This window comes from Oncorhynchus nerka, unplaced genomic scaffold (assembly GCF_034236695.1).
Source record: "Oncorhynchus nerka isolate Pitt River unplaced genomic scaffold, Oner_Uvic_2.0 unplaced_scaffold_1693, whole genome shotgun sequence".
NCBI lineage: Eukaryota > Metazoa > Chordata > Actinopteri > Salmoniformes > Salmonidae > Oncorhynchus > Oncorhynchus nerka.
Genome location: NW_027039624.1, coordinates 17,369 through 32,230, shown reverse-complemented (window position 1 = coordinate 32,230; position 14,862 = coordinate 17,369). Strand labels below are relative to the sequence as shown.

Sequence of the window (14,862 nt, the reverse complement as noted above, 5' to 3'; positions counted from 1 at the left end):
TCGAAGGAAATGACAAGACTCTAGACACCGTGTGGAAGCTGTAGGTACTGCAACCTCAGTCAATTAATTGTGGTTCACTTTTATCAATGGGTTCAAGTAGCGCATGGATATATTTTCCCATTTTCAGTGATCAGTTTTTCCTGTGCTTTTCGATGTAAATGCCGTTCTGGTAAAGCCACAGCAGTGATTTAACCAGTTTTTTAAACGTCTGAGTGTTTTCTATCCACACAGACTAAGCAAATGCATATACTATATTCCTGGCATGAGTAGCAGGGCGCTGAAATGTTGCGCGATTTTTAACAGAATGTTCAAAAAAGTAGAGGGTCGACTTAAGAGGTTAAAGGGTGAGATACTGTTTTAAAACCATTGATTTAAGACCCAAAATATATAGTACTAACTTTTTAAAGACATGTTCGAATTAATTACCAAATTGTACTACTATTTAAACATGCATCATTAGTGTTTTTATGTAAAAACATTGGAGACCTACAGTTGTACATTATTACAAACTTTATAACATACCATTGTAGGAAAGACTATAAATTGCTTCTGAGAATCTACGTCTAACAGTCGCTTCCCAATCACCTATGTCCAGTAGCCTTCAGAAATATCTATTAGGAGGGATTCCCTTATTCACATCTCTTTTTTAATCTGTCCTGGCAGCTAAATATTCGGGGCTGTGGGTTTGCGCTAAAGCTGTGGTAACAGTGTTAAAGTATATGCTCCACGTTCTGTCCCTAACTATGGGTGTGTTTCGAGACATTTTTTGTTTGTTTTTAGTTTTATAATGGTTACATGTTCATTACACACCCCTGCATTCTATATTATTAAGTAGGCTGTTGGTCTTTGAGGTCCGTTATGTCAGTTTGCCTTTATACATCTCATTGACCTACTGTCAACTCCCTCAGTTGTAAACATCTACAATAATCATTAGACGTGCGCGTCAGAGTTATCATACCCGTGTCGGGGTTTGTACAGAGTTGGTTAAATCCGCTCTTTTGCTCCCGCTTACATGGCTAATAATCTCCAAGCTGCTCTAAGCGGTGTTGTTTGTGTGAATATTGTTTTCCATAAAGTTAATAACCCCCTAAAACGAAATATGAAATGACCTCTTCCCTATCGTTAAAGCGTGAGATACATTTTTAAAACCAGTGATTTAATTCCAAATATTTAGTACCTACATTTTAACACATGTTATAATTCCAAATTATGTGTCCGCTGTCTTGAAAAATGATAATACAAGCGGAACTACGTAGCTAATACTGTTGTAACTGGGGATCCTTATTGTAGCAACACACTTTTGTAGGGAAGGCAATCCTTCGCTGCGTTAGCTAAGTTTTCATGTCATCGGGTGTAGTTCATAAAGGTTGAAGAGTGTATGTTAGGATGAAGTGTGAATTCATGCCAGGAATAATAAGTGTGAAGTTTGATTTCCTCCCTTCTGTAATAAGCAGCCAATGAGGTATTTTTCCTTTATTCATGTGTTTAATCTGAACCCGTTATAACGCCGGTTAAACTGTTATGTATGTAAGCACTTCAGAGTTATACCAAGCTAATAAGTCACTCCTAAGATAATGTTGTAAGAGTGTGCTTAACTGTATTTTTAATTTACTTTATAGTTCTCACTGAAGGGGATAATTCTCACTGAAACTACAGAATAAAGCCGCCAGTTAAAATCATGGAACGGTTGTGCTCGTGGTTACTGAAGGGAGCTACAAGACCATTATTCGTTTCGAATTCACCAACTCAAAGACGCTTGCCCGCTCCATCATAACTCCGTAAGTTTTCCCTCCCTGTGTAGATCAAACGTCCTGCATGTAAATCCTGGGTATGCCCACATCATTAATGAATAAGATGTGTAGAAAACTGTTTAGCCATAAGTAAAGGCCTTTCATAAAGCAGCTGTCATGATTGCATGTCCCTTATGTTTAACCCGTATTGCTTGTTACCAAATACTACTGTTGTACATTTAATATCTACTAGCCGATTTCGTCGCATTTGCACAAATTCTGTCATGTTACTGTGGTCTTTTTAAAAGTCAATAAATATGTTACTGTGGTCTTTTTAAAAGTCAATAAATATGTGTGTAGAGTGTACATGTTTGTTTCACTGTAGATCTGTTTAAGACCTCCTAGAAACACCTAATTTCATCCCACAGCATTAATTAATAAGCTGTGTAGAAGCTGTTTAGCCATAAGTAAATGCCTTTCATAAAGCGGCTGTCATGATTGCATGTCCCTTATGTTTAACACGTATTGCTTGTTACAGAATACTACTGTTGTACATTTAATATCCCCTAGCAGATTTCGTTGCCTTTGCACAAATTCTGTCATGTTACTGTGGTCTTTTTAAAAGTCAATAAAAATGTGTGTAAAGTGGCCATGTTTGTTTCACTGTATATTTGTTTAAGCCCTCCTAGAAACACCTAATTAAAGGCCTTTCATAAAGAGGCGGTCATGATTGCATGTGCCTCATGTTTAACACGTATTGCTTGTTACAGAATACTACTGTTGTACATTTAATATCCCCTAGCAGATTTCGTTGCCTTTGCACAAATTCTGTCATGTTACTGTGGTCTTTTTAAAAGTCAATAAATATGTGTGTAAAGTGTACATGTTTGTTTCACTGTAGATCTGTTTAAGACCTCATAGAAACACCTAATTTCATCCCACAGCATTAATTAATAAACTGTGTAGAAGCTGTTTAGCCATAAGTAAATGCCTTTCATAAAGTGGCTGTCATGATAAACCTGAATCTGAAAGTACCTTTAGGATCTTTTCTTTGGGGTTCTAATCTCCCTGTGTGTACATGCACTGAAAATCCTTAGGCTGGAGCCATCTGGAAGCTCTGTGCCTGTACATATAAAGAGAACTCAATAGGAAACTAGGCTGAGAAACATTATTTAGATGGCTGTTTAATTGTTGTTTAAAGCCTGAAATGGACACAATGCCCAAGGGACCTTGTTTCTAACACACACACACACCCACACACATTCCTTGTTTCTCACACACACCCACACACACCCACACACACACACATATTCAGGTCTTAAAAATGGCTTGTTCTGGACATTTATAATGCTGAGGCCCCAGCGCTATCTATAGCCCCAGACATTCCTGCTTCATAGATAACAACCATAAGGAGATAAAACTGGGGGTGGAGGGGCATGGGCCCCAAAAGTTCAAACACCCTCTAACACATGACCACACGAACAGGGGGACGGGCGGGGCACATATTCAGTACACGTCATCATGACGTAGGGGGTAGTCCGGGGTATACCCCATGGCCATTAGATCCTGGCGTCCACAGACTTGTTCTTCCAACGCATATCATGGCAGCCTTGAAGCACTCATGGCACGTTCCATTTGACACAAAGCTAGCCTTATTTTAAGCCATTCTCGCATCCTTAGCGCTAGAGAAAAATGCTCGGGTTCTGCACGATAAAAGGGTTGGGACACGCTGTCTGTGAATATCTTAACCGTAGATTCCTCCGGGTTGAATATGTACGAAATATGGCCCTCGCTTGTACACAGAAATCCGTTAAAACATTCGGGGAGCCTCTACCAAAATATCCTCCAAGCTTTTGGCGTTGGGTTCGTGACATGAGCTACAGAGCACTCCGAGAATTCCCCTTATTCCCCACATATTCTGTACATGTCATCAGGTCATAAGGTCAGCAATCAATCATTTTTGACACCTGTCAGCAATCAATCAATTTTGACACATGCCGTATCCTATTACTCTCTTATGTGCTGAGAAAAGGACAGTGCACAGTACAGTCTAGCAGTCTAACCATACTCCCAAGTACTTGTATGAGGTGACTACTTCAAGCTCTAAACCCTTAGAGGTAGTAATCAAACCTGTGGGGAGAGGGGCATTCTTCTTACCAAACCGCATGACCTTTGTTTTGGAGGTGTTCAGAACAAGGTTAAGGGCAGAGAAATCTTTGTTGTAGAGCGTTTAACACAAAATCTGGGGAGAGGCCACCTGAGTATAAGACTGTATCATCTGCATATAAATGGATGAGAGAGCTTCCTACTGCCTGAGCTATGTTGTTGATGTAAATTGAGAAGAGCATAGGGCCTAGGATCGAGCCTCGGGGTACACCCTTGGTGACAGTCAGTGGCTGAGACAGCAGATGTTTTGACTTTATACACTGCACTCCTTGAGAGAGGTGGTTAGCAAACCAGGCCAAAGACCCCTTAGAGACACTGTTACTCCTTAGCTGGCCCACAAGAATGGAATGGTCTACCGTATCAAAAGCTTTGGCCAAGCCCAAAAAAATAGCAGCACACATTGCTTAGATTCAAGGGCAATGATGACATCATTGAGGACCTTTAAGGTTGCAGTGACACAGCCATAACCTGAGCGGAAACCAGATTGCATACCAGAGAGAATACTATAGACATCAAGAAAGCCAGTCAGTTTATCATTGACAAGTTTTTCCAACACTTTTGATAAACAGGGCAAGTTAGAAATAGGCCTATAACAGTTAGGATCAGTTTGATCTCCCCCTTTAAAGAAAGGACCTTCCAAGCAATGGGAACCTCCCCAGAGAGGAGATACAGGTTAAAAAAGTCTGAGATAGGCTTGGCGATGATAGAGGCAGCAACTTTGATGAAGGAAGGGTCTAAGCCATCTGATCCAGATGCTTTTTGGGGGTCAAGTTTAAGGAGCTCCTTTAGCACCTCGGAATCAGTGACTGCCTGCAGGGAGAAACTTTGTAGCGGGGCAAGGGAAAAAGAGGGAGAAGTATTGGGGATAGTCACATTAGAAGGGGTGGGAGATGAGGAAATATTGGATGGCAAGCAGGCATGGCTGAGTCAAATAGGAATCCTGACTCTATGAAGTGGTGATTAAAGAGCTCAGCCATGTGCTTCTTGTCAGTAACAATCACATCATCAACTTTAAAGGACATGTGCAGCTGTGAGGAGGAGGGTTTATTCTCCAGGTCTTTAACCATTTCCCAGAACTTTTTGGGGTTAAACCCACGGAGAGAGAACTGCTCCTTAAAGTAACTAACTTTGGCCTTCCGTATAGCCTGAGGGCACTTATTTCTCATTTGCCTGAATGAGAGCCAGCCAGCCTGAGCATGCGTGTGCCGAGCCTTTCACCGAATGCAATATTTGAGGTGGAGTAACTCTGCAAGATCACGGTCGAACCTGTGGCTGAACCTGTTTCTAATTCTAATTTTCTTTATGGGGCGTGTTTGTTAACAATATTACTGAAAATATAAAAAAGAAGGTCCAAGCGTCTTCGACAGAGGGGTCAAGCTGATTCTATACCAATTTATAGAGGCCAGGTCATGAAGGAAGGATTTGCTCATGAAAGTTTTAAATCAGGACAGGTCATTTCACTGAGCAGCCATTACGAACACAGGCTGTAAAACAGTGATCACTAAGGTCATTACAGAAAACACCAGACTGATACCTATGAGGATTATTTTTGAGGATAACATTTCCTGGGTGTTTGGAGTCATAATTTGTGGAATTGGTAATAATCTGAGAAAGATTTAGGGAGTCCCATTGCTTTAGGACGTTTGACCAATCAGATTAGCTCTGTAAAAAAGCTGACGTGAAAAGATTTGATGTGATTGGTCAAAAGAGCAATTAGTCGAACCAATGTTAGAATTGGGCTGCCTGTGTAAACACAGCCAATGGGTTGCCATTTGTGATGCAAGGTAACAACCTAAAACCACCACAATAAGCCAAATGAATCAACAAATAAAGATGACAATTATAGGGTAGGCTAATTAGGGTTGCCATTGCTATGGCAGCAGGATGACAGCAGGTAAAGCATAACTCGAAGTGATAGGTGCATTAGGCTACATGTCATAAAGAGTGCAACAAGTGGCATATTTGTCCATATTCAATATGTACTCATATATAGATTTTTAAAATAATTAACCATAAATCCTTCAATCAAATTAATATAATTACTGTTTATTTTTAATTGCAAGACTATTTCGATTGAGGGACACATAGGCTTCTTCTCAAGAAATTCGTATTGTACCAAGAGATCAGAAATGTTCATAATTGACTAACATTGAGCAACCATACATTGTCCTTCAAATGTATAACAAAATTATATTTACATCAAAAGCAAATAACATTTTCATTGGAATGTAGCCTATTCTAACGGGTGTAAAAATAAATACAAATAAAAACATTCAAAGGAACACACTGTCAAATTCCTCTGACTCGTGATACAAAGTTGCAATCAAAGCTTCACAAACACTGTATAGGCCTTTATCTCAGACAGACCAATCATCAAACACACCAGACAAGCCCACTTAAATAATTATATCTATTTTTTTAAATCTGAAATGCACCATACCAAAAAAGTATCGAGATAATCAACCCAAGGCGATGCATGGAAACATCATATAATATAACATGTTAACCTGTAAAAACCCGTTCCCAAACACTAGCATTCCCATGACGCACCGTTCCGCCCTACTCACCTCAGGCGCTCTGCTGTCCCGCTCTCAGTTGTCATACCTTGCGATGCAGCCGACCCCGGTAGTGTGTGTGTGTGACTTTATAGGTTGGTCTATGTTGTGTGTTCTCCCCATCCCTTTGGCTCCTCTCATCTTTCTCATCTCCCTCCCTCATCTCTCCCCTCCCCCTTCTCCCGTCACCGTGCAGCTGCACCCCTCTAGAGGAGCCATGGACACAAACAAAGAAAGTTTGAGCAGAACCAACTTTGACAGGACAGAATGAGGGTGAGAAGGGAGAGTGATGGAGGGAGAGAGATACAAGGGGTGTAAAGAGGGAGAAATAGAGAACAATAAAGAGAGAGAGGTGGAGAAGGGGACAGAGAGGGTGTGAGGGAGAAATCGGGAGGGGGAGATAGAAGGAGGGAGAGAGACCAATAGAGAACAGTACTGTAGTGGGGAGAGGGAAGAGATTTTCCAGGTTTAGTCTGCTTTTGTCTTCTCTAATACACATTGATGCTGTCCTTTATGACAGAAGAGTTTATCGTATTCTCTACTTATCCATTCATTCTAGTTTCAGGGCTATCTTTGTGTGTTTGAGGAGTTCAATATGTGTGAGAGTTTGTGTTTTAGGAGTATTTTCACTTCAAAGTGGGGTCCACAGTGTACATAGCTTGTTGAGTGTGTCTGATTGGTGTGTGTATGAAGACTGAGGCAGCAAAGACACATTACTCATCTGCCTGCTGCAGATTCCTGAAAGAGTGAAACCCCACAGAATGAAACACTGGCTGGTCCAGTCAGCCAAATCAATAGTTCTGAATAGAGGGGAGAGAAGAGAGAGAAGAGAACTGAAAAGGGTTCTCTCACACCTCTCTCTAGTCCCATCAAACCCCTTACCTCCTCCCTCTTTCCCTCCCCTTCTCTCCCAACCTCAACCCCTTACAGAGCCCCACTGTTTCATACTGCAGAGAAGCTTGGCAATAGCAGTTGCCCTAGTGTACACCTCACATAGCAAGAGAGGGAAAAGAGGGAGAGAGAAGACATAAGAAAAAGAGTTAAAGGGATAATTCATCACACCTTTTTCTTGTTCAAGAAATCAAGAAAATCAAAACCTTTCAGCCTTTATCTGAACTGAAAGCCTTGTCTCAGACTAGACGTAAACATAGTAAATGTCCGGGACACTCAAATTAGGGAAAGAGAAAGGGGGATATCTAGTCAGTTGTACAACTGAATGCCTTCAACTGAAATGTGTCTTCCGCATTTCGTCTTCTCATCCAACCCGGCCAACCACCCTACTTTAATTTCTTGTCCTAAATAACCACCTGTCTTACATAACCCTGCAAAATGTAACCTATCATACTAACCTCAGTGGCGGAATGACATATTTTTACCTTGTCAGCTCGGGGATTCGATCCAGCAACCTTTCGGTTAAGTATGATAGAATACGTTTTGTAGGGTTACACAACACAGATGGTTACTTAACATCTCTAGGCTAGGGGGTGGTATTTTCACATCCAGATGAAAATCGTGCCCAAAGTAAACTGCCTGCTACTCAGGCCCAGAAGCCAGGATATGCATAGTATTAGTAGATTTAGATAGAAAACATTCTGACATTTCTAAAACTCTTTGAATGATGTCTGTGAGTATAACAGAACTTTTTTGGCAGGCGAAACCCCGAGGACAAACCATCCAGGATCTTTCTTTTTTGAGGTCACTCTTTTCAATGGGTTTTCAATGGGGATCTAGATTTCTAAGGCACTTGCTTGCAGTTCCTATCGCTTCCACTGGATGTCAACAGTCTTTAGAAATTGGTTGATGTTTTTCCTTCGTGTAATGAAGAAGTAGGGCTGTTCAGAACGAGGCTTGAGTCTAGTGTACTGTTTGTTTAGAGGCGCATGAAAGCACGCTCCACATTGTTTTTGTCCGGTATTGAACGCAGTTTATCCCGTCTTAAATTGTATTGATTATTTACGCAAAAAAATACCTAAAGTTGCATTAGGAAAGTTGTTTGAAATGTTAGGACATAGATTACAGGTAACTTATCAGATATTTTGTAGTCATGTTGCGTGAGTTGGAACCAGCATTTTTCTGGATCAAACGCGCCAAATAAATTGATATTTTGGATATATAACGACGGAATTAATCGAACAAAAGGACCATTTGTGATGTTTATGGGACATATTGGAGTGCCTACAGAAGAAGTTCTTCAAAGGCATGAATTATATAGTTATTTCTGAGTTTTGTGTCGCGCCTGGCAGGATGAAATATGATTGTCTATGTTTGTTTGATGGGATACTTTCCTCAGATAATCGCATGGTTTGCTTTCGCCATAAAGCCTTTTTGAAATCTGACACCATGGCTGGATTAACAAGAAGTCAAGCTTTAATTTTACATATTGCATGTGTATTTTCAAGAATGGTAAATATTTACAATTCTGTAGTTTGTATTTGGCACCCTGCACTTTCACTGGATGTTGGTCAGGTGGGACGGTAGCATCCGGTCTAGCCTAGAGAGGTTTTAAGACAAAAAACTAAAGTAGGGTGGATGGATAGGCATATAATGCGAACGTCTAGCAACCCAAATGTTATGAGTTTGAATTTCATCACAGACAACTTTAGTATTTTCAACTACTAACTAGTTTTTAGCTACTTTGCAACTACTTAGCATTTTAGCTAAACCTTCCCCTAACCCTAACCTTAACCCCTTTTGCTACAATTCCCCTAACGTTAACCCTTTAAACTAACTCCTAAACTCAACCCTAACCGATAAACCTAACCCCTTGCCTAGCTAACGTTAGCCACCTAGCTACAATCCGTAACATACTTTATCGTACGTTTGGCAAATTTGTAACATATTGCAAGTTTTGTAAATTCATAACATATTGTAGGTTTTGCAAATTCGTAACATGTAATACGAATTGTAATTCGTAACATATCATATGTAATGGGTGATGGCCATCTACAAATTAATACTTTCCATGCAAAGCGTAACATACTAAATTGAGTGTCTCGGATTGCGTACCGAATAATACGAAATGCTCTGAGGTTGTTGGAGTCCACCTTGACCCGAAAAAGAGTCATATAGCCATGGAGAGTCATAGAGAGAAAGAGTCCTATGAGTTCACTGCCTTTGATCCTGCAGTTAGGTAGTCTATGCCTGTTCAGACATCATCATTGGCCTTTCATCATTACATCGATTATGGTCTTCAAATACTCAGTGATTGCAGGAATCCACCATGCTGAGTTTTATTTATCTGTCCTGATGGGGTAGGAAGTGTCTGAGCGTTAACTCATTATCAAACCACACACGGTCTCTCTCCCTGCACCCCTACAGAGAAGCTAATCTGGGGCTGACTCTGGGCCAAAACACATACACATGCAAAAACGTACACACACACACACAGAAACAGGCACAAAGAAATGCATGCACACAGACATGTACACACATTAGGGGTAAGTGTTTAAACAGTTGGGTTGGCTGAGAGAAGGGTGAGGGTTGGAGGAGGGGAGTTGGAGGTACATTGGATCCAAGCAAACACAATGGAGTGTAAGATTTTGCACACACACAACAACAAAAAAACACTCTTTAACGCACATAAATGGGGGACATTGTTGGGTCATCCCCACTTTCCTGATATGTGCAGAGATGTCCACGTTATTAATGTGAAGAGTTTTACATTTATTTGAATAGTATTTCCATGGTGTTGTGGTTGAATTTCAAGGGACATATGGCTCTCTATGGCATTCTGTATTTATCAGTATAAAAGGACACTAGCGACAGACGATCACATTACATCAGGGATCATCAACTCGATTCAGCCACAGGCAGATATTTTCTTAAGCGGATGGTCGAGGGGCCGGAAGATAATTGCAAATAATTGAAAACTGACCACAAGCCTCCCAAAGAGATATAATATTTGACTAAAACATAATAATTTCAAACCTAGCTTCCTTTTGTATATACTTAACAAAAATATGAACACAACATGCAACAATTTAATTTATTTTACTGCGTTACAGTTCATATAGGGACATCAGTCCATTTAAATAAATTCATTAGGCCTAATCTATGGACTTCACATGACTGGGCAGGGGAGCAGTCATGGATGGGCCTGGGAGGGCAATAGGCCCACCGACTGGGGATCCAGGTCCAACCCGATCAGAATCAGTTTTTCCCAAAAAAAGGGCTTTATTACAGACAGAAATACTCCTTAGTTTCATCAGCTGTCCGGGTGGCTGGTCTCAGAAGATCCCACAAGTGAAGAAGCCGGATGTGGAGGTCCTGGGCTGGCGTGGTGACATGAGGTCTGCAGTTGTTTGGTTGGAAGTACTGCCAAATTCTCTAAAACAACATTGGAGGTGGCTTATGGTAGAGAAATTAACATTAAATTCTCTGGCAACAGCTCTGGTGAACATTCCTGGAGCCAGCATATCAATTGCTGACTCCCTCAAAAGTTGAGACATTTGTGTCATTGTGTTGTGTGAAAAACTGCGCATTTTTGAATGACCTTCATTTCTGGGATCTTTTATTTTTTTTTTACTTGTTGCGTTTATATATTTTTTTCAGTGTATATGATCACGTCTCTATTATACATGGGAATACTTTGGAACAGAGTTCCAAAATTAAAATCAATTGGGGGTGATTTCCTGGTGTTTTTACAGTCTTTTATGTCCAACAATAAAAAATAAAATTTAGCTCAGAAAACTTGGGGAGCTAAATAAAACCATTTGGCCCACGGTCGCCAGTTGGGGACCTCTACTTTACATGAAAGAGTTTGACTAAGAGCTATACCTATAGAGGCAGCAGAGTTCTTTAGAAAGTACGTTCACCGAACAAACTCATTGTGGTGGTAAAGTGATGACCATCTCTCTCGCTCTCTTTCTCTCTCTCATTCTCTCTCTGCCACCCTCCTCTCCCATATCCCTCTCTCTCTCTGGCTATAAAGAATGTTCTACTCGTCAGGGACAGGCTAATTGATCCTGACATTTCATTGGGTGTCAATTTTTTGCTGTGCTGTCTATTTGAGATGAAATGAACATTGTGGACAGTTTTCAGCAAGTTGCAACATGGAAATACAGAAATAAGGACTTTTCCATAAACAAGCTCTAAATCATGTTTGATGCACTCTGGATAACATTTTGTTTTGTTATGTTTATTCGAGATGTTATGAAAACACTGTAGAATGCATAAATAAGCACTTTTCCATAAACAAGCTCTAAATCATGTTTGATGCACTCTGGATAAAAAAATGTTTTTGTTATGTTTATTCGAGATGTTATGAAAAACGCTGTAGACTGTTTTCAGCAAGTTGCAACATTGAAATGCAGAAATAAGCACTTTTCCATGAACAAGCTCTAAATCATGTTTTGATGCACTCTGGATGTCAATTTTTGCTGTGCTGTCTATTTGAGATTAAATGAAACATTGTGGACAGTTTTCAGCAAGTTGCAACATGGAAATACAGAAATAAGCACTTTTCCATAAACAAGCTCTAAAGCATGTTTGATGCACTCTGGATGTCCAATTTTTGCTGTGCTGTCTATTTGAGATGAAATGAAACATTCTGGACAGTTTTCAGCAAGTTGCAACATGGAAATACAGAAATAAGCACTTTTCCATAAACAAGCTCTAAATCATGTTTGATGCACTCTGGATGTCCAATTTTTGCGGTGCTGTCTATTTGAGATGAAATGAACATTGTGGACCGTTTTCAGCAAGTTGCAACATTGAAATGCAGAAAAAAACTTTTTCCCATAAACAAGCTCTAAATCATGTTTGATGCACTCTGGATGTCCAATTTTTTGCGGTGCTGTCTATTTGAGATGAAATGAACATTGTGGACAGTTTTCAGCAAGTTGCAACATTGAAATGCAGAAAAAAACTTTTCCCATAAACAAGCTCTAAATCATGTTTGATGCACTCTGGAGGTCAATTTTTGCTGTGTTGTTTATTCGAGACGATATGAACACTGTGGACAGTTTTCAGCAAGTTGCAACATTGAAATACAGATTTTTTTTCCCTCCATAAACAAGCTCTAAATCATGTTTGATGCACTCTGGATGTCCAATTTTTGCTGTGCTGTCTATTTGAGATGAAATGAACATTGTGGACCGTTTTCAGCAAGTTGCAACATTGAAATGCAGAAAAAAACTTTTCCCATAAACAAGCTCTAAATCATGTTTGAATCACTCTGGATATCAATTTTTGCGGTGCTGTCTATTTGAGATGAAATTAACATTGTGGACCGTTTTCAGCAAGTTGCAACATTGAAATGCAGAAAATAACTTTTCCCCATAAACAAGCTCTAAATCATGTTTGATGCACTCTGGTTGTCCAATTTTTGCTGTGCTGTCTATTTGAGATGAAATGAACATTGTGGACAGTTTTCAGCAAGTTGCAACATTGAAATGCAGAAAAAACTTTTTCCATAAACAAGCTCTAAATCATGTTTGATGCACTCTGGGATGTCAATTTTTGCTGTGCTGTCTATTTGAGATGAAATGAACATTGTGGACAGTTTTCAGCAAGTTGCAACATTGAAATGCAGAAAAAATTTTTTCCCATAAACAAGCTCTAAATCATGTTTGATGCACTCTGGATGTCCAATTTTTGCTGTGCTGTCTATTTGAGATGACATGAACATTGTGGACAGTTTTCAGCAAGTTGCAACATTGAAATGCAGATCTTTTTTTCCATAAACAAGCTCTAAATCATGTTTGATGCACTCTGGATGTCCAATTTTGCGGTGCTGTCTATTTGAGATGAAATGAACATTGTGGACAGTTTTCAGCAAGTTGCAACATTGAAATGCAGAAAAAAACTTTTTCACATAAACAAGCTCTAAATCATGTTTGATGCACTCTGGGATGTCCAATTTTTGCGGTGCTGTCTATTTGAGATGAAATGAACATTGTGGACAGTTTTCAGCAAGTTGCAACATTGAAATGCAGAAAAAAACTTTTCCATAAACAAGCTCTAAATCATGTTTGATGCACTCTGGATGTCCAATTTTTGCTGTGCTGTCTATTTGAGATGAAATGAACATTGTGGACAGTTTTCAGCAAGTTGCAACATTGAAATGCAGAAAAAACTTTTTCCCATAAACAAGCTCTAAATCATGTTTGATGCACTCTGGATGTCCAATTTTTGCTGTGCTGTCTATTTGAGATGAAATGAACATTGTGGACAGTTTTCAGCAAGTTGCAACATTGAAATGCAGAAAAACTTTTTTCCATAAACAAGCTCTAAATCATGTTTGATGCACTCTGGATGTCCAATTTTTGCGGTGCTGTCTATTTGAGATGAAATGAACATTGTGGACCGTTTTCAGCAAGTTGCAACATTGAAATGCAGAAAAACTTTTCCCATAAACAAGCTCTAAATCATGTTTGATGCACTCTGGATGTCCAATTTTTGCTGTGCTGTCTATTTGAGATGAAATGAACATTGTGGACAGTTTTCAGCAAGTTGCAACATTGAAATGCAGGAAAAACATTTTTCCATAAACAAGCTCTAAATCATGTTTGATGCACTCTGGATGTCCAATTTTTGCGGTGCTGTCTATTTGAGATGAAATGAACATTGTGGACAGTTTTCAGCAAGTTGCAACATTGAAATGCAGAAAAAAACTTTTCCATAAACAAGCTCTAAATCATGTTTGATGCACTCTGGATGTCCAATTTTTGCTGTGCTGTCTATTTGAGATGAAATGAACATTGTGGACAGTTTTCAGCAAGTTGCAACATTGAAATGCAGATTTTTTTCCATAAACAAGCTCTAAATCATGTTTGATGCACTCTGGATGTCCAATTTTTGCGGTGCTGTCTATTTGAGATGAAATGAACATTGTGGACAGTTTTCAGCAAGTTGCAACATTGAAATGCAGAAAAAACATTTTCCCATAAACAAGCTCTAAATCATGTTTGATGCACTCTGGATGTCCAATTTTTGCTGTGCTGTCTATTTGAGATGAAATGAACATTGTGGACAGTTTTCAGCAAGTTGCAACATTGAAATGCAGAAAAAACATTTTTCCATAAACAAGCTCTAAATCATGTTTGATGCACTCTGGATGTCCAATTTTTGCGGTGCTGTCTATTTGAGATGAAATGAACATTGTGGACAGTTTTCAGCAAGTTGCAACATTGAAATGCAGAAAAACTTTTTCCCATAAACAAGCTCTAAATCATGTTTGATGCACTCTGGATGTCCAATTTTTGCGGTGCTGTCTATTTGAGATGAAATGAACATTGTGGACCGTTTTCAGCAAGTTGCAACATTGAAATGCAGAAAAAAACTTTTTCCCATAAACAAGCTCTAAATCATGGTTTGATGCACTCTGGATGTCCAATTTTTGCGGTGCTGTCTATTTGAGATGAAATGAACATTGTGGACAGTTTTCAGCAAGTTGCAACATTGAAATGCAG

At 39.5% G+C, this 14,862-nt stretch overlaps 1 protein-coding gene across 1 annotated transcript in view; it reads right to left on the bottom strand.

Moving 5' to 3' along the window:
* Positions 1–6,562, bottom strand: part of LOC115145204 (aquaporin-4-like) — a 36,591-nt gene extending 30,029 nt beyond the window's left edge. Inside the window, exon 1 of the mRNA XM_029686575.2 lies at positions 6,464–6,562. Coding sequence (XP_029542435.1) covers positions 6,464–6,498 — 35 coding nt within the window. The 5' untranslated portion in view covers positions 6,499–6,562. The remainder of the gene's footprint in view (positions 1–6,463) is intronic.
* Between the last annotated feature and the right edge of the window lie 8,300 nt (positions 6,563–14,862).